The sequence below is a fragment of the Anticarsia gemmatalis genome, chromosome 23, assembly GCF_050436995.1.
Source record: "Anticarsia gemmatalis isolate Benzon Research Colony breed Stoneville strain chromosome 23, ilAntGemm2 primary, whole genome shotgun sequence".
NCBI lineage: Eukaryota > Metazoa > Arthropoda > Insecta > Lepidoptera > Erebidae > Anticarsia > Anticarsia gemmatalis.
The window spans coordinates 1,752,746-1,774,322 of NC_134767.1; the positions used below are offsets into that span (position 1 = coordinate 1,752,746).

The window sequence follows — 21,577 nt, forward strand, 5'->3', positions numbered from 1 at the left end:
TTGTACAACGCTTGGTTGCCATGATAGTCTATTGAATAGACTAATGTCATAGGGGTGTTACACTGACAGGGGTGCGTATTGATTTTCTTATACAAGGTTAGGGTTACGTTTCGGCGTTACGTATTACTTAACATTTTGAATGTGAAGTTTATTTGAATTTATTTCGTACATTTTAGACGATGCGATTATATAAAAGTTCAAATAATTAAACAAACAATAAGTGTAGTTATCAATGTACTCAAATACCAAATCTGAACAACGAAGTTAAAAGGTATATTTCGTGATCAACAAACGTGACATGACGGGACGCAATTCTGCAAACATAATATGTATTTGTCTCCTATATGGGTTAGCAACAAGGTTATTCACATTTAGACCGACTGGATTTATATGGTGGTAGTTGCTTGAAAACTAAAATCGTTGTGTAGGGACGACTAGCGCAGCCTCGTGTACGAAGGGTCCTAAATGATATTACTGTATTTCAACGCTAATCACGACTAGAGTAACTGTTTATAGTCAAAGCCACATTTGTATTCAAATTCGTAAAAGATCGTGTCATCCCTATTAAGCTTACCTTACACGTGTGCCAAACTCTCGAAGGCCTTTTGACTTACTCTCGGGTTGTTGTATAAATGATGAAAACAGGATGTTTCAGGCGACCTTCAAAATACAGGATCAAATACATTAAATGTTAACGCATTTACTAAAAAAGTATCTTCTAGGCTTTAAAACATACTAACAACAGACAAAAAATACAAATAGGCCTAGCTGCCTATTTCTTAATCAAGAATATTTGCATCCTATAGACATTGTAGCCACGTTCGCACAAAATAGAAGCTCTATGGAAACTGTATGACATATTGTATGTCATCTATTACATGTATTGCCAAAACACGATCAATGTCATGACTTGTAAGAAAACCCCATAAAATGCTAATATTTATGTTTTGCACCAAAGTTTCTCGAGGTCTTAGAACATCGCATGAAGATTGTTTGCAGTAAATATGGGTATTGGTCCGTTGTAAATGATCGTTAAGTTTACGTAAACCAAGGAAAGTTGGAAAAGTGACTTTTGTCAAGTGACATGCTTATTACAGATTTGCGTATGTCATGCATTTATAATTCCTCACATAGAACATGTATTGCTTCGACTGATATAATCTCTGTCAGGGTATATTAAGATAACGTTCATTCGTAGTATGTTCGTGTCTGTCAGTTCATATAAGTTGGTAGGTGACATTTAAACGGATAGTAACTCGAAATTGTAGACAATTTTTCGAATGAAAGCAATAAGAATCTCTCGAGATTTCTATGAGAAGCTTTGAAGATAACTAATCTAAGTACGTGAAGATCCGGTAGTAAATCTTCTGCTGTAAGTAATTTAGAATTTAAGAAATTCTGATAATCTACGTGTTTTATCAACATCATTTAATAAAGCAGTTCTTTACTTTCAAATAAGTAATTTCGCTGATTACGGTTTCGTGGAAAACTCAACCGATATTTCGAATGTCGTCACATTAATTTGAAAGTGATTCATTGGTTGGTTTATGTGCATATTTGTCAGTATGCATTTTACTGGAAAATTATTGGACATCATCGTATTTTTTTGGATACGTATGTCATACCTACTTACACAATAATATATAATAATATATTATTATGACGGCAAAAATTTGGCTGCTGCCATCGTTTGCAAGAATCCACCTCGATGTTAATTATCTGGAACTGCATCTTTAATATTTTGTTATAAGTACGCTTTTTAACTTATAGTCTCTTTGAGTTCTCTCAATTATTAAAATCAAATAGTACCTTAATCGTACCATTAGAAAATGTATTTAGTAGGTAAAATATTGATTGCAATACATAAATGCGCGTTTCTAAATAATTGATTTCGCCCATCGACTAGTATGTGGGTGCCCGTACCGTAAAGTACTATAACCTAAAATGGAACCGCTAATTGCTTCACTATACGTGTATTCGTTTGGATTTCATTATTTACGTTTTTGGGCGTACTGACTAGTTTATTGGCTTATCCCATGGCCATACATGTAACAGTATATGGTAAGGTTCAAGCACTATTGTTTATTTAGTTCCTCTCATACTGGATGAATGCCCAGTATTGAGGCAATTTTATTACAGTCTCTACTTGTCCGGTAGCTATATATAGCATTAAATAACCAGACCCGAAAAAAATATTTATGGATCGCACAAATAATTCCATGTGGAAATCGAACCCAAGACCTCCCGACGCAAGAATAGTACAAAATGATTTATTATAATACTCATAAATTAAAATACTTCTAAGTCTGTCGAAGTTTTCGATCTCATAGAGAACCAAATCCTACCGTGTCTACTGAGACATTTTTTATCAGAATTAGGTGAATCCAGTTATTTCCACCTACTCAATGTCCAAGACTCTCAGACGTGACCTTGAACGTGTAGACGTCTGACGAATTATCTGACCGGATGCTTTCATTGGTTCCTACTCGTCACAACAATGTTGTACGATCTAAATGTAGCCGGTTATAGAACGGCCAACTAACTTATGATTGCTTGAAAGAGGGACGTTTTAGATTAAGAAAAATATTTTTGTTGATCGATTGAAAGAAAAATGGAGATCAAAAAGAGAATAAAGAAGGCTTTTGAAGAATACTATTATAAAAATATAAAGTCCTTTTTTGTTATTGAAAGAGAACATCACTGTCCCCGATTAGTAAGAGGTGAATTACCTTAAAATCAATTGCTAGCAATTATAAAAATGCTTTTATTTTAATATCAAACATATGCGTTATTGTAATATTGCACACTTCATCTCAGTTAATTTGACTCCATCAAGAGACGAATACGGAAAGGTATAGGCCGTTGACGTAAGAAAAAAGAAATTATCTAACGCCTTTTTCAATTATACATGCTTTATGATACAGATATCTTACATCTTATATTTGTATCATAAAGTTCAGAAAGCGTGGAATATTTTAATTGAATTACGAAAACTATCGTAAAACCATGTAACAAGCAGTCATTCTTCTAATACCTACGTACTTAATTAAGTTATAATAGTGCCGCTTACTGGTTTTAACTAGAGAGAAAACAGAGTGAAATATTTACAGATTAAAGCTTTTTTTTTACTTACTACTATTATCATTGTACGAATGGGTTCGATTTCTGTCGGCTAAGGTTTCCTTTTTCACAATAGATAAGACGTGAATAGAAACATAAGGGACTTGACCATCTCATGTTTGTTTTTCTTCCGTAGTATATAAAAGACATACTTAATTATTCATTTAAGTTATACAAATACGTACCCTTCAAACCAATCAAAATTTTCGAAGTCGTTGTATTGCGTCATATAACTATTTAGATTATCGTGGTCTCGAGGCAGCAGATATTTTTTTACTAGTCGGGTTGATTGTCTCACAGCTAAGCAAAAGGCTCCCCAAAGATTGTCAGACGACATCTCAACAGCATTTCTAAAGGCCCATTTAGACGGGGAGAGTTTCTCGTACGGTTCCGAGCGAGAAACTATACGCTACTATCACAAGCAATAATCGCCATAACACAATCGTATCAAAATGTTTACACACAGGCAAGAACTAAAATCTCGCCTACGATAATGTCATACGAGATTCGCTTATGACTTATCGCTAGGCGATAATTGCCTATGTTGGTTTACACAACGAAGGTGTAGTAAGCAGATTGTTGCTTACGAGAATCTTAACTTGTATAAACACGATCTCGTGTGACATATTTTCAAGTTGATACGAGTATCGTACAAATCAGTTTGAATCGTTTTTAGTGCGAGATTTGTCATTCGAGTTTAGTGATCCGATGCATTTTCGAGAACTGATAACGACACACAGTGGTGGAATTCAAGCATGCAAGATGACTTTCCAAATGATTCAACGAATGCACAATAATTATTTTTTTCCAAATATGTCTATATTAAGTTGATTTATTATAAGCTAATTGCCATTTCTTCGTTTTGGAATCTACCTTATTAAAGCAAAACTGATTTTGAATAAATACTTAGATAATCTTTTGATAGTTAAGTGATTTTGAAATTAATCGTGTTTCATTCATACCTTAATGAAATCCTCCAATGCTATGTAAATAGCTTGCAGAAATTCTACCAAAAAGTAACTTATGGTACACCTATATACTATAAATATTTCTGATAATGTGTGAAATGAATTTTCTGTAGCCAAATATTTTAAAGTTATTTCCAATTTTGTACGAGCGGGTATAGCTTGACGCATATTTGTATCACTTTTTTGTATAGATGGTCCAATTTCTTGAAGTAGATATATGAGTTGAGTTTTCGTAACCCGAAATATATTTTTGAATGTCTCTTCATCTTTCAATTGAAATTCAAGGCACAACATGTTAGATGCTCCCAAATCATTTCTTCTAGCTATCCATTTTCTAACCCAACGCCTTTTCTTCTTTTTCCGTTTACCTTATTCTTGTCTTAGAAGAGCAGATATAATTAAAACACCATCGCGCACTGCAGTCATAGTAGCAACTGGCATAAAATCTCGAAATACGATTATTGCTTTGAAATTATGTTTACACGGACATAACAATATTCCATTGCAAGGCAATTCTCGCCCAAAGCAACGAGCGAGGAGAGCGAATGTTTAGACGAAAAAATTTTTTTATATTCTTTCGATAATCGTATGTTCGAGACGAGAAACTCTCCCCGTCTAAATGGGCCTTAAGTCTCGAAACAAAGCTTTTATTCTGAGTACAAAGTGGTACCGCAAGAGAACCGAACTCCATTCCCCTTTGTAAACAGATCACGTATCACGTACGTGGCTATGGTAATTGTGCCTTTATATGTGCCATAGAATATACGTAGGAATGAGACCCATTATAATTGCAGTCTGGTGAAAAAAACATCTTGTAGTCTTAAAAATACTCGGGTTCTGTGGGAAAGTAAACTAACGAAAGTCTAAGCAAATTGCTCGTGATTTTTAGTTCAGTTTCCCTCGATTTGGTTAAATAAGAATGGTCCTCCTTTTTCCCCAAGAAGACAAAAAAAATGTTTCCCTATTTCGACATGTACATTGTTGTAGACATCAATGGTGATAAGTTTGTTACTATTTATTTTTACCAGACAATTAAGCCAAATACCTTATATTCACAACACCTTATACCACGAAACTACCTAACTAGTAAACAAATTAATTTTCTATGCATAGATGCACAGACGACTGGACGTATCGATCCAAAGGAACTTTGCTTTGTTAAAAATAAACATCCACTAAGAAAGGATTTTGAGAAAATCCTGTCGTAGCGCTCGGGATGGGGGAAACTACGGAAACAAGACTTATACCGATCCAAAGGTATAACCAAGACTAGTAAAATAGTAAAACTACTTATGAACTTTTAGTGGTGCTTTAAAAGTTATTTTCCTGTTGGCTTTGCCAATGACAGTGAAAGAAACATCTCCATAAGTGATCAAAAATATCGTATCTATTTTCTAAATTAGAAGGTAAGAAAAAAATATATCATTCCATTTTTATTATCAAACAAAAATGCCTATAAAAATTCTAATAAACTAATATTCCGGTACAAAAAGGTACCGCTAGCGAACCTGCCTACATCCGTTTCGTTCACAGATCACGTAACTTGTACGTGTCTATGTTATATCTTTATTTGTGTTATGGAATATACTAAGAGCTCATTGTTGGGCTCTTGAAGCATTTTTTATGAATTACATACGTGTACAATAAATTGTACATACACTACTTAATTTATTTATGTTACCAACACCACGCATGCTTTTTGCGATCTATACATATTTTTTTACTGATTACTATACAATTGTTGGATTCGTATATAGTATCAACAAGAACGGGAAGACTCGTATATTGTACCAAAAGCATGTTGGAAATTGCATTGGCACGTTCATAAGCTACTCAAAGATCTATGAGGTATGCTAGGTTTCCATACACTGTTCTCCTTCATCGTAATGCAATTGACAATTATTTTCTAGCTCCTTCATAGGTACAAATATTATTTCATATTCATCTTGTCGTCATATAATGTCAGTCTTACTATTGTTCACTAATCGTGAACGTGCCGTTCGTGAGGATCTGGATTCGTTTCGCGACGTTATGTGTTCAGAACAATTGATTACCAATGTCAAATGCAACTCGTAAAGTGATTTATTAGTAGCCTTTGAGCTTCACAAGGTTAATATTTATATGTAATAGCTGACCCGCGCAACTTCGCTTGCGTCACATAAGAGAGGATAGGTCATAATTTTCCCCGTTTTTGTAACATTGTTTACTGGTAGTCTGCTCCTATTAGTTGTAGCGTGATGATATATAGCCTATAGCCTTCCTCGATAAACGGGCTATCTAACACTGAAATAATTTTTCAAATCGGACCAGTAGTTCCTGAGATTAGCACGTTCAAACAAACAAACTCTTCAGCTTTATAATATTAGTATAGATAGCAAGAAAAGCGATAGTTTTTGCGACAACGGTAGTATAGGATCATATTATATTAGACTCCTTCGGCAACTATAACTTTGGTAATAAGAATTTGTTATTTGACAATTATAATTATATACTTAGTGCTGAAGAGAATATTCTATGCACAAAAAAAATACATGAAAACTTTGATGTAGACTTTACTCGGTATATATGCTCTTCGCAAAATGAGAGGAAAACATACTCTATATTACTGAGGTCGAAATACTTATTCTAAGGGAAAAGGTCCATGTCCCTTATTCCCTAAAGGCTCCGTGAAAACGACCTAAAATTATTTTTACCTTTTCCTGTCCCTGTAAATATTTAATATCCAATTTTATAGTAAGTTTTGGGTTTTGACTGACTGAGGTAACCGCTTGGGATAAGCCTTTATATATTTGTATTAAATATCATTGAGGCTGATCATATGGTTATACATCCCTAAGGGAAAGAGCAAAGGTCATGTTTGGAACATTAATGGCTGTTGACAGGGAGTTTATAAGCTTGAATAGTTATTACCTACTTAGTTGTTATATTTTATTTCAAATCTGTCTCTCAAAGTCTCAACCTTATCAGAGACCAGCTATGTGAATCCAGTAGGAAAGATCTTTATGGTGATGAAGTGACAATACTAGATTATAGTACTAGAAATCTCTAAGAATGATGTAGAATAAAAGGCTGAAATCATGACTAGGAATGTGAATAAAAAAGAGTCCAGACATACTCCAGGGACCACCACTGTCGCCACAAATGTGCTAACGTAAATGAATGAAGAGAGAAAATGGAATTAGGCCACATGCATGAGTAACAAAGTAATTTTAATCTACCCTACATTTTTGCGGGCTTTTCAGTCCGTTCCTTTGTCTTTGACGGGGAGCTAGTGGAGCAGGATAATTAACAAATATGTTGGAGCTTTTATGTTTAATGGAAACATTGTAAGGAAAAATGTGGGGTGTATCTTTATTATAATGTTTTACTTGGTACGTTTTCGTTTGGTCTATGCTTCTCACGCTCTGCAAATCGTTAATTTTAAGAAGAGAGGATATCTCCCAGGCCTGTTTGAAAATCTATGTAGAGTCTGTAACATTAATAAGTTGAAGCCTACCTGGCTGCCGTTTAGGCCTCATCAGGAATAACTGCCCGCTCTTCGCACGATAGATTAAAAAGAGCCGTTTCATGATGTTGGCCAGCTCATGTAAGGCCTTTTCCATTTTTCTGATCTAGCAGTACGTTTGCTATTGTAACAATCATCATAAGTGTCAGACCTTTGACTTAAATGAATAAATTATTTGATAGCCATTGCTGCCTAGATTACATGTGGTATTTACCTAAGCTTTGGATCGATTGATCGATTAACCGATTGGATCAGAACAGTGGACTTAGTACCAAGACACACAATGCACAAACAGTATCGCTATCCACAATCCGTATCGCTAATTTAAACTCAGTGTTAGAAAGTGTGCAAGTAAGTTGTAAGAAAGTGCCATTATATCTACGCAGCATGACTTAAGATACAACATAATAATATCGTTTATGTAGATAAGAGCATAATAGACTTATTGAAGTAAATGATTGTCTGTTCGTAAAACAAAGACTTTATGTTGAAAACAAGGGGTTTTAAGATGAATTACAGGTCTTCCTTTGATGGTTGTTTTCGAAGTCATTTCAAGGATCGATTTGTAACGTACCTATTCTTTTTTTCTAGGATTGTTCGAATAGAGAAAATCTCGGGATGAAAGAAGGTACACTATTTATTAATCTAGGTTTTGAACTACCTGTTTTTTATCCATATCTTCGTTATGCACTGAATTAAGCTTCTCAGTATCTACCATGTTTTATGAGAACGTATTTTGTTGACAGCTTGCAACTGTAAACGTATCATATTCAATTTCATCATCTTAAATTAGTATTGTATTCTTGAAGAAAGAAAAAAGCAATTTGCAAAATTAAAGTATCCGTTCTCCAATTGTATCAAATTACATTGTTATGTAAAATTGGACTTTCGGATAATCTTTCGGTAGCGGTAATGATATTGTTTTTAGTGTATCACGTAACATCGTTAAAATGGAGATTGGTATCATCAATCAAAAAGTTTTTGTAAGGCTGTGTCATTCGGAATTATTCTGTAAAAGAAATAATAGAATTCGATGTAAGCATTGTTTTTTGTTCACTGTTAGAACATTTCAATTTAGATTTGTGCGGAAGATCCAAGACTCTAGGAACTCTGACGACAAGCTGGTTTTTAGTTAGTACTTACTAGTATTTTCAAGGTGGAAAAGAATTTATAATTTTTGTTCACCTACAGATTTTTTTTATCTTAGAGTTTGTAAAAACTATTTATACAAAAATACCACGTTTATGATTCCACAGGGAATAATTAAAAGCTACAGGGTATGTGTATAGTCATTAAAATAGATTTGTGGTAAACTGGTACCAGATATTGTCCGATTAGATTGCTGAAATACATGTTCTTTACGAGGGTTCATAAAGAACATGTATTACATGTAATACCTTAAGAGGATTGAGAGAATTTTTAATATTTATAAATTACTGCTTTGTTCGTTGCTAATAAACTGCAATTGAACAGATCATTTTGGTAGTTACTAAAATCATCTGCAATTTTTGCTTTAAATGGACTACAGTATCGTTGTTCTACTAAATTGAATAATGCAGCTACCGTCTAAAACAATTTAGATCCATATAAAACCGCAACGTCACATCGTAAATGTCTTTTGAAGACAATTTCCACTGCGAAACTAAGAGCTAGTCTAACAAAGGCAAGGTTAACGACCCCAGAATCCATTTAAAATAGGTTTTGCTCTGGGGTCCTGAATTTAATAGAGTTTAAATGTGTTCCCAATTAGTTTCTGGAACTGTTTTGGTCGGATCTGGATAGTGCTGTCAATCTCATTGAATTAATTGTTCCATAGTACCTCAGTGGGTATATTGATCCGACCGCAAGTCTCCGATACCAGGAAATTGATGGAAACTGTACGGATGTTTTGTGTTGCGTATTGGGGAAATAGGTTTCCTATTATGTTTGTTCCTGAAAGGTTGTATTAGGATAGTTCCGGTGAAGATACTTTATTATTTACCTTTAGAAGGGACCGTATCTTCTTCACGTGAAGACGTTTCAAAGACTCGAGCTTTGAAAATATTCTTTTATTATATTTCTAACTTTTATTCATCGGAAAATCTAAAAAATGGTGCTACGCTATACAGCAGTACAATTTTATTTTGCGGTGAAAAAGAGAGATACTAGTCCATTTAAATAGGGTAATTAAAAGCAATTACCAAACACGATTTATCACTTCTTTTTCATCTCCAAAACAAATTCTCCATGCAAAAAGTGAAACAATTATTCCTACAACAGCTATTTGTCCAAAAGATACAATTGTACAATCGAATCGATTGGCTACAGACACAGTTGAATTTCGCAACTACGGCTACCAGAATACCAGAACTAATTACTGTGAAACGTGCATTAAAACTACAATTAGAAGATTGCGTTTACGTCGTATTAAAAACTATATACCTAATTGAGATATAATGCGAGTAAAGAAAGTATTTGGATCATAAAAAAACTGTTATCGCTACTGAAAACTGGTTTGGAATTGCATCATTGCATTTTAGTCATGTTTTTTTATTATCGATAAAGACGCGTTTATGCGCAAATTTATCGCCAAGATAAGCCGTTGTTGCAGTCAGTGACTTTTTTCTTTCTTTCTTTCTTTGTTAAGGTAGTAACGATGTTTTTACTTCAGGTCACCTTTGTTATCATTTTATGGATGAATCTTGAGAGTAGTATTGAAAAGAGTGGCCGTGAGTTTCTTGCTAGCTCTTCTCATAAGGCTCTACCCCCTTTCCGAGCTAGTGGTAGATTCAGTAATTGTAACGACTATCATAAGTGTCAATATTTGACCTAAATGAATAAATTATTTATTTTGATTTAGAGTATTGGACCCAACTTCTTCTATAAATTTTACCTAACGAGGAAAGAGTGGCTGCGCAAGTACATGGCCAGTATAAAGAACAGCATTTAATCTATTTAAATATCTACTACAAAATCATCAACTAATCTGAAGACCTGTCTACAACGTAATCGCGTGATAAAGCAGGTAACTGTCTCCAGAGAGTGTAACAAAACAAATGCAAGTTAATGCATTACTGCACCCTATTTTCCATCGCAAAGTAGGTACGTTAAAATGCTTAGCAATGGAAGTAACAACTTGTGCCCTATTACTACAAATCGGATTAGACTCTACTGAAGCGGTATTAACACGCTACGCTACCTATTTAGTATTTTATTCTGAAGGGAATACGAAGTAATAAGTATTTATTCGCTTTCAGGAAGTAATGAATAGATTGGGGTAATTAAGGTCGTCTTATTATTGGATGTTGAGGATTTGTCTTGATTAGGATAAAGAGGATTTTTTTTCTGGATTTTCTGATACACGTATAGTTTTTTCAATTGATTGAAATACATTTAATGATCAAGAGAATCTGTTATAAAATGCAATCACTGTAGTAAAACTATTATTAAAGTAGATAGTAATACAGGTCTTACCACAGGATTCTTTGATAACGTGTTTACCCAAGAATATTTCACAATGTTTAAAGCTACTTATTTCTCTAGCTACAGTTATCATACTAATAGATTTTTGGGCGGATGCCCTTTTCAAAATCACCTGTAGGCTGTAACTTTAGCGTTCAACTTCAAGATTCGTTCTTAATGACTCGTGAGACAAGTAATTGATGGTTACGCGGACACAAGCCGGAAAACAAAGGAATGCCCTTTGAGCCAGCAGCTGACACTACGCTTCCGGAGATTAAAAATAACTTGTGAACGTTTGAAGAGCATTGTTTTTGAATACCGTGGTCTATGAGAAACATTAGTCAGACGGACTGCAACATTCATGAATACAGAATTCAATGCCACGGCGTTCTTCGTTTTGAGTTCATAGATAAACTTGCGTTCACTTTGACCGCTGTTTTGACCGTTGCTTCGTTCTAAGACACTGCATTTAATACAGTGATCGCAATACCCAGAACTTGGAGTTCTGACTGCTGAAATTTTATTTTATCATACATTTTTCATAAAACGTCACAAAACCTAAGTAAATAGTATAGGTCCGTAACATTCCTGTCTTAGTTTACATTAACATGCAATCAACTTGCATGTGTGCTAATTGTACGGAAGCAGTTCACAGATGCTGTCTGCATTTTAACCGCGCGTTTTGCAGTCATAACGAAGTCCGTCTACACTAGTGTTAACGACCGTTTTTCTATGCCACGAAGGTCTTCCAAATTAGGGTCATACATAACAAACAATGTACTTAATTCCCTTTTAATACGTTCGTGGACCGTGGGATGTGGTACGAAGAATACAATAGCATAAGATATGTTCGATAAATTAATGTTGTACAGATCCAGGTTGTATCGTGTAAATGAGGGTAGATAGATAAGATTGAAGTGAGTTAGAAGTGCTTCTTATGGATAGGTTTATTGGTTTTGTTTATCTTATGTTGAATGGCTGGTTTTAAGCAGTACAGTTAGGCTGTTGTATACGGGAAATCGATATCGTACCCGGTCGTTGAACACAATATTGACGCGATAATTGAATTAGTATCTTCATTGCAAGTAAAAAACGAATAAACATTTTTTTATAAGCTGGTAAGTGCAACAATTTTTGAAATGTTTACTCGCCAACCTAATAGGGAATATGCGTAAGATTCAAATAACGCTCAAATATTTTTTTTCCTAAAGTTTATTGCCTAAGAATTGCGTACACGTTAATATTTTTTAATATAATTACGTTTTGAATTAGAAATTATGAAATAAAAAGTGCAAAAAATACAAGAAAAATTCAAATGAGCTAAAACGCAACGCTATTGGTCGGAACGAGTTGTGACGTCAAAGTCTATAATAACAAATAATACTGTTCTCAGTTCTGTGCTGTTAACGATTTAATTCCGTTTTATTGTGATTTGTATTAAATATTGAAGTTATATTACATTTTTTTCGTAAAAATAAAGTCAAAAGACTTACAGAAAAATGACAGATATTGGTTTCGTCAAAGCACAATCGGACAATCTCCCGAAAATTGATGTGTTTATGATGACCACGTTTTTTGCATCAAACCTGGATTTTACGTCTACTGAAATAAAAGGGGTGAAAGCAGCAAGGTAATTACATAATAAATATTATGTTTATTCGATTCTCCACGCATTATTTAGATGTTTTTTTATCTATAAGTCAAAATAACCTCAAAATCTGAGTAAGAGAACATTATAAGATTTGCTTGTTTTATGGAAAAAGCACATTATTTAAAGCTTATAATGTTTTTTTATGGTGATCTTGGCACCCCGATCAAGTTGCTAGCAATCGAAAGACTTACGTAATCTATTTTATGGTATCAAAATCATAGGCTACTTGCCATACAATGCTTGGGAAATGTATTTTCATTTTAGTATGTTTTTTATAGATCTGGACGAGAAACATATGGCGATTCCGCAGTTGGCTACGTGCAAGTTAAACGTGAGGGTGATATATGTACTGTGAAGGCTCGAATAACACCTGAACATAGTGTCCGACAGAAATGTTATTCTGTTACACTTGTATGTGATGAGGCTCAAGAAATTGTCTTATCAGTTCAATGTGAAGATTGTGCAGCTCACAAAGGTAGGTTACACTATTTATTTATTATGTGAATCTTGTGTTAAGTATTGTTAATTTATAGGCAGATGAGCAAACTACTATGTAAATCATTATTATTGAATTTCTACATATAATCTTATTATTTTACAGGTGGCTGTAAGCATGCCATTGCCTTCTTGGTCTGGGTGCATAGACGCAGTGAAGACCCACCTTCCACAAGTGTTGATTGCTACTGGAAAAAGTCAAAGTTATCTTCAGTGGGCACAAGTCTTAAATTTATTAAGGCAAAGGATATATGTAACGTACCCAAGACGCAAACAAAACCTGTATGCGATGCTGACATGTCAACACAGGGTTCCAAAGACAGTTTTTTGTCTATTGTAAAAAAATTTAATAAAAAAGCCGGTGATACAAGCAATCAACTTATGAAATATTATACTGAGCCCACTGATATTGAAAAAATTTCTATTCATCATTTGGTAAGCTTGATGAAGAACAAACCAAAGACTCCAAAAGAATTCATTGAATTTTGTAAGGAAAAAATGCACGCTGAAGTATGTAAAGAAGCAACAGTAGCAACCTTAGATCAAAGCGACTGTCCTTTGTGGTATGAGTTGCGGTATGCAAGAATTACCGCTTCAAAAGCCTATGAAGCTGCTCATTGCAATGTTTTTGATGGGTCCCTAACAGAAACTATTATGGGAGCATCAAAAGTACCAGACACAGCTGCCATGAAAAGAGGCAGACAGTTAGAGAGTGAAGTGATTAAAGTGGTGGAAAAGATGAAGAAAATAAAAATAAATAAATGTGGGATTATATTAAGCCCTTTATATCCGATTATGGGAGCATCCCCTGATGGTGAAACTGATAATTACAGCATTGAAATAAAATGTCCTTCATCTGAAAAATCAGTAAGCCTTTATTTAAAAAATAATGAAATTTCAGCAAAATGCATGGCACAGGTGCAGTTGCAAATGCATTTTGCAAACAAAAATAAAGGCCTATTCTGTGTGGCTGACACCAATTTTGAGGAATCAAAAAATGTCACTATAGTTGAAGTGGACTATGATAAGGAAATGTGTGATAATTTAATTGAAAAATGTACTTTGTTTTGGAGTAATGCCATTTTCCCTGTAATATTTAAATAAGAGAACTAGAAATAAAACAAAAATTGTATAATAAATCTACTTTTTTATTAATACATCTTGCATATTTATTAATCCACATGCTATTAATATAACCTCATCCATAATAGAGATTAAATGGTGGTCAACACAAGCATGAGGAAGTAATATGTGGAATTCTCTCAGCCTATTTATAACACGTTCCACATGAATTCTCAATGCTGCTATTCTTTTTGATTGTTTCACTTCTTCTTTGGTACAAGGGGTAGACTTGAAAACAGAAGGAGGCCGTATAAGAGAACAATTTTTTTTCTCTAATAAATGTGATAAATCTTTGAAGCCCCTGTCTGCCATAACTGCAGTATTAGGTTGTAAATAATTAAGAAAACCACACTCTTCCACTATACATACATCCGTTGCCCTGCCACCATATCCATCAGAAATAAAATTTACTAATCCATCAGGTGTACAAGAAATTAAATACTTCAATGTGTTACATTTTTTATATTGCGACCAAGTTAGTGACTGGTGGACTGCATTTGATGGTTTTTCAATTTGTATTTCGAGGCAATCAATGATAGAAACAACATGAGAATATCTGGCCCTGAATGCTATAGGTAATTTTTTAAAAATTTCTGCAGATGTTGGCCATACAATCAAGTCTTTCAGTTTCAATGCCAATAAAGGTATACTTTTTGAAAAAATTCTACTTATTGTACTTTGCGTATATCCAAATTGCAGGGCTAATATACTGAAAGACTCATTCAATTTTAATTTCTTCAAAGTAATCAGAATATCTATAGTTGGTAATGGAATAGTTTCACTTAGTAATTTTATTAAATAATATGACTTTTTTGGTAAACCTATTAACATTTTAGGTTCCATTTCTATAGATATTAGCATACAAGTGCGCATTTGACTTTTAAATTTTGTTTCAGTATGTAAACTATTCTCGACACTCCAGCTTGATTCTGGTGAACTTGTTTCTGGTTCAAAAGATGATGATGATAACGTTGAAGGTTGAGCAGAAGAGATTGATGCAATATCAGTAGAAAGATTTTCACGGAATAATATTCTTTTAATTTGAGCCATTTTTAAAGGAGATGTTGATACTTCTTTACTAGGAATAGGAAATGGAGATACCGCTGTATTTTTTGTCTTGGCACACAAATTTACATTAAGACCTTTACTCCTGTAATAGATTTTACTATTCACTTGAACAGCTTTGTCAACATACATCTTCTCAGTAGATAATGAAGTGCTGCAACCAGCTTCACAGAGGTTTTTCATTTCTATATCTTCTATGTTCACCTGAGATGAAGATGCACTTGTACTTGCTTCCATCTGATCAATTTGTGACGAATCAGTTAGCTTTGTAGTGCTAACACTTTGTTTAGCGGGTGGTGCGGATAAAGCTTCTTCAATTATTTCTTTATGTCTTCTCTTTTTGTAAGCTTTTCTCTCCAACGATGGCTTGGTTTCAGTATTCTTTTGACATTGGAATTTGTGAGGTAGGATACCTTTCTTCAATCTTAATACAGTCTTGTGTTTTTCTTGCAAATTCATTATTTTGTACTCAATATAATTAGCTGTATCCTCTTCTAACTGAAAAACAAAAAATAAAACATGAAATTAATTGTGAAACGGATAAATTGTGCATATAAGAGTTTTTAAAATAATATTAGTTTGCAATAGGCATTCTTGTGCACAAATATATTGAAATTCTAGAATTCTGTTCAGTGTCACTGGGTTTCAGTCAGTCAAGTGGTCGTAATAGTACCAAACCTTTGAACATAGGGCCTTTTTCAAGCAAGGTTGTAATGCAAGAGGTTATAATGTGGGCACTAGCAAAGTTTAGCAGATAAATAAACAATTTGTACATAAAATGGAATGAATACTTACGTCGAAATGGTCTTCACAACAATATAAACAAGTTGATGGAGATATCATGTCTCTTTTCATGATTCTACACCATTTTTTCCTTACTGCAGCACCTCTTGGTACAAGAAAAAAGACTTTATTTGGTGCATTTTTATTTGTATTTTTACATAGGGGCACGATACAGTACTTGTAAGTTGGTTTACTGCACTCCTGCATTGTGTAATTGAAATAAAACAAAATAATAGAGGCCGAAACACGTTTGTAGCTATTCACTAGTTGATTGCTATTATAGACTTTGACGTCACGTCAAGCGCGCCAAAATGGCGGTCGTTCAAAATGATGAAATCAGCCTACTATTTTAAAACTATTTATTTCGAGCTAAATTTCGTTTTTTTTTAGCTGTTTTTTTTTTACGTTCATATAATGATGTAAATTATCATTTAAAAAAATAAAAAAAAAACACGCATATTCCCTATTCGCTCGTTGGCAAGGTACGCTCTCATCAATATCTACTTATCTAACTGTGTATATTCAGATTTTGCTAAAGAATTTTGTGATGGGTTTGAATGTCATCCAAGCAGACACACTCATAACAATCCTAACTAAAGAGATTAGCAGGACTGCAGAGTATTATGTTAATTCAACAGTCAAAGCCACGGACAAAGTTAGGCTTTCGTTTAATTAGTAACTCGAAATTCATTCTAATTGCCATAATATTCGCCGAATTAAAGCTCCAGCTACGAATCCTATTCGAAAACGGTTAAACGATCCGTTCTCCTCCCACATAATCGCTAATAAAATCTCCATTTTAGTTCGATTTTAACCTCAATACAGCAGACCCTAAATATAGATTAACAGGAAGATGACCGTTATTATAACATAGATAGTTTCCCTTCGCCTTAATACTACGGAAATATTCTTGAAAAAAGCTTCAGAAGTGAACCATTTGGGACTAGGTCCGAAAATAAACGGCGACATCCTGACGTTGAGTGTACCACTTTGATGATACGTTTGAATTAGATTTTGACGGTATCACGCTTTTTATAGGTGGATAAAAATTCTATTCAGGTCACTGTACCTCGATTCTCTACCACTATCGACTACCGAAAATCGAGAATTTTTACACGACAATTTGTTTAGCGCCTCTAACGGACGTCGTAGGACCTATTTTGGCAGTACATTTTAAATGTCAAACTTTCGATACTCGACAGTACCGTCTGTAGAGAATTGCACTACAGGTCACTGTTACTTTAGACGTTGAAAGTTTTACCGTGTAGAAACTTCTCTAAACTTGGTTCGAGGGTGATATGGATTTTATCAATAATTTCCAGCCATGTCGTCTTTTTGCTTTCAGGCGTTTTGTGTAAATTGTATAATATGAAGATACACAATGACTATCAATTTTGCTCCTGTAGGTCCTATTTGTGCGCATTTTGGTATGACTAGTGTCTAGTGTGTTTAACATTTGGAGACAATAGAAGGAACGATGTTAATATTTTGTGACATTGAACGAAAAAAACTGAAAATACTTCAAATGGAAATGGTTGAAATTCTATTTTTTTTGAGGCAAATTCTATTTAATGTCTCAAACCTACAAGTTTGGTAGTTCTCTTCTCCCAAGCATAGTTTATCAGATAAAGCTTAATAGACTGCAACAGATACGTCTTCTGTTATCAATGCAGACAATCTGTAGTGTACTTTCTAACGACTTCACACTGTGCACACATAGTATTTCTAACGCTTATTATATGTCAGTTGTACTCCTCATATTTTATTGAGGATTAATGAAGAAGGCGAGAGGAGGAACTAACTCTTTGAAAAATGTACCTGTACCTAGCTTGAAATAGTATAGCATGTAAGCGCCTTGGTGTCAAACTGTCAGCTTATGTAGTTTTCTAATAAATAATTAAATACATACACATTATATCACACCTTTTTCTCAAAGTAGTAGGTAGAGACCAAAGAACGACACTAAAAGAAAAAATCGATATAAAGAATTGAGTAATATGCTATGTACCAGTTTCACCATTTGCAGATAAACAATCTGTCAGATAAATTACCAAGGAGTATAAAAAAATATCAAAGGCTCTATTCAGAGATGGTGAAATCAGTAATAAGTCAACACCCGTTAATGGCCGTGAACAAACTTTGCACACATTTGCGTCAATCATTCACAAATTCACACCGCATACCCATAAAATCTGGCCTTTACAAACTTTACAGTTATATTGTTTATAGAACCTTAAAACCATTAACAATTTTGTATCGAGGTCTGTATGGCGCTTATACATGCGACCGTATGTACAATCAGCATCAAAAATATGTATACCGTGTCACATTTTCAAAAGCATTTTTCTTAATGAAAGCTAGTTTGTAAGGATCGCGATCCTCGATCGTACCAAATGGCGTTCAGTCTTATGGGAAAAAACGTGATTTTATGTATGTATATTGTATGTATATGTATGTTTTATCAATGAACTTTAAAGTAATTCTACAGTCACTAATGATATTCATGAATTGATATTTTTCATCCAAAAAAATACAATTTAAATTGTGACATTCATATTTTTAACGCTGACTGTCCATGTGTGTATGTAAGTGTGTGATTGTGTGTGCGTGCAAGTCACACAAGCGTTGCTAATTACCGCTATGTAATGCTAGGTAACGGAATATCGCCGATCGCTATCTGTATGGCTTTTGATTAATTGCTTCACATTTTGTTTTGATTTTCGTAATGTTTTGACGGCTGGGGTTTGGAAGGTGACTGATTGATGGATGGAGTGTGAACTAGAAGATCTTTAGGCTAGGTAGCTTGAAGCGAAGGTCTTTAATGGTCAATACAACTTATGTAACTGTCAGCATAACTTTTAAACTTTTGCGTTGCGTGTTTAATACTCGTATAGCATACGGGAATAAAGGCGAACACTAATTTTACCTTGAAATGCCCAAAATGTTCGCAGGTTATACTTGCCTTGGTCGTAGCAGGCAGTCAGAACTTGCTTCCTACGTTCCGTATTTACGTATAGCAGATGTCAGGCCACATTATTTACTTGCATGTTGTCGTCATGTCGATACGGTATCTTCTGCAGCGCTTGGAGTGGTCTCCAGCTACCATTGCTGGGGTATCTTCTCTCCTTATAAACTCCTTTTAAAACTCCTTTATAAACCAAATATTGGTTCTACAAAATGTATGATATCTTCAAAAGGGTGTTTCAAGTTTGGAGTTGGTTGGTTATTGTCCCCGTTTGTTAGTATGTTCGTCCCGTTCGAGACTTCATTTATTTTTGGTTCAAATTCACAGAAAACTAAACCATTAGCAAGAAGGCATTAAATTCACTTAGCAACTGTCAAAACCATTATTTTCTAAAACCTTGAATATGACCTTGTGTACTCCAATAACCAATTACTGAGAAACTAAAGGGTTTTGTTTGTATGAAATCGATACTTTGATGTAATAGTCGTGTTTTGGTTTGTTTCTTCCTTTTGTCTTTGAATGCCTTTGAGGCGTAATTATCGGAATGTCTTGTTATAATGTTCGAAACCATCTAACGATGTGCTTTTGAGGGTACAAGGGTATTCGCTGTTGAATACAAGGCCTTGGATTTTGAATTCCAAAGTTTTACCTACCTTATAATTAGTTGAGAGCCTTGGCAAGTTGGGGTGCACAAATTATTATCTAAACTATTAAGGATGCTATACATTTCCAAAATAAAGTGACTGTATCAAATCGTCAGCTAAGCTTGCGGACCACTCATGTTCTAAATTCTGTTTTTTTTGTAATTCTTCTGGTTATCCAATGTATGTGGTTTAACCTATATTTTAAATACTTCTTCTCCATAACAAGCTAGCGTAAAATTATCTTCTTGCCAAAAGATAAATGTCTATAAAACATGACATACTAAAGTTTTTATCCACCATGAAATATGTTAGCTTTATCTCATCATTGCGGTAAAGCAATTATCTCTGAACCCATCTAGTTTTAGTCTAGTTAACTGATTAACTTAACAGTTAGGTTGTTAATCAACTCGGGAAGATAATCTTAGACATTATGTTTCATATAACCGTCTTTTATGTTCATCATTATGATTTGCTTGACATAATCTTGTTTGAAGACCTTGCTCTTATAACGGTATATAAAGAACTACCCTCGTACTTTCTTAAGAAAATTTAAGTCAGATACGAATCTTTGGATTCTGGACGTAGAGGCTGCATATGTTTCAGAATACCATTGTGGCGAGAGAATTAGTTAGCCTAGATTCTGCGTTATCGAATCTAGCTGCTTCCTGGGTTCCTGCTTCCGGAAGCAGCAAAAATATCAGCATATTCTGGTCATAATAGATCGCAGAATCCATTAGATATTATGGTTAAGTAATCAATATATGTACATATGTACGACGTATACAAATCTATATCTAAAGCAATTATTGATCAAATTTTCTGGATCGGGAAAAGGTCACTTCACTAATGTTTCGTATGAATTACATTTTGATTCTGCTACTACTTTTAAACTAGCTGTTTCTATACTACCATCCACTTTCTTTACCGTAAAAGTTCATCGATCTTTTAATACGAAATCGTGACCTTTAAAATCCTTCAATTCAGTTATTCTCACCGAAACCGCAGTGCCAAAATGGTGGCCAATCAAACGGAATCGGTTTTACAATGTCCGTAACCCAGTTTGTGTTTGTATTCGCCAAGTCGTAACCGTTCGTGACGATTGCCCGTTTGCCAGGTTTAATTCCGTATCTAAAACATTCGGTGGTTATGTTTTGACTTCGCTTTTAAGGAGAAATCTTCAATGTCCATGATTGGGAATTGTATACTCTTGTATTATTACCTATTGAATGCTAGGGATAGAATTTGTTGACGTTTGTGGTGTAATGATAACTTTACTGCTTCCGCTGCTGATGGAAGTCGTAGTCCATCCTGACAGCAATCAGATATGTGCTTATTACAAATTGTTGTATACTTTGCGTCCGCTATTTGTGTAAATTACTCTGTATATGGCGACTCAAGAGTATTTCTATCTACGGTTTATTCTTGAAAATAAAAAAATATACACTCCTTTGCAAAAAAAACGGGCACCTTACACACACACTTTACCTTAGCTTTTCTATGGGTAAATATTATTATATTTTTAGTATGTCATTAGCTTGGATGACTAGAAATTTCTTATTATCAATGAGAATCTAGTTTTTTAACACTTTTATCCTGGTATCGGTGTTTTAGTCAATGTAAACAGAGAGCCGTGTTAAAATGGACATTTTTATGGGTATAATGAAATTAAGACTACGAGTATTTTTATGGTATTTTAATAAAAGAGACATTAAAAAATAAAAATTAATAACGAGTATGACCTCCTCTTGCAGCGATTACGGCATGTAATCGTCTTGGCATGCTTCCCACCAGGCTTTTGATGGTGTCCTGTGGAATGTG

General features: G+C 34.2%; 2 protein-coding genes across 6 annotated transcripts in view; both read left to right on the forward strand.

The window, feature by feature from the left end:
• Window positions 1–21,577, forward strand: part of mim (missing-in-metastasis) — a 206,923-nt gene that overhangs the window by 15,343 nt on the left and 170,003 nt on the right. The window lies entirely within an intron of this gene.
• LOC142983144 (uncharacterized) lies at window positions 12,313–14,298 on the forward strand. The gene is made up of 3 exons (XM_076130007.1): window positions 12,313–12,664; window positions 12,964–13,160; window positions 13,287–14,298. The coding sequence occupies exons 1-3, from the start codon at window positions 12,534–12,536 to the stop codon at window positions 14,282–14,284; spliced, it is 1,326 nt and encodes a 441-aa protein (XP_075986122.1). The 5' UTR covers window positions 12,313–12,533; the 3' UTR covers window positions 14,285–14,298.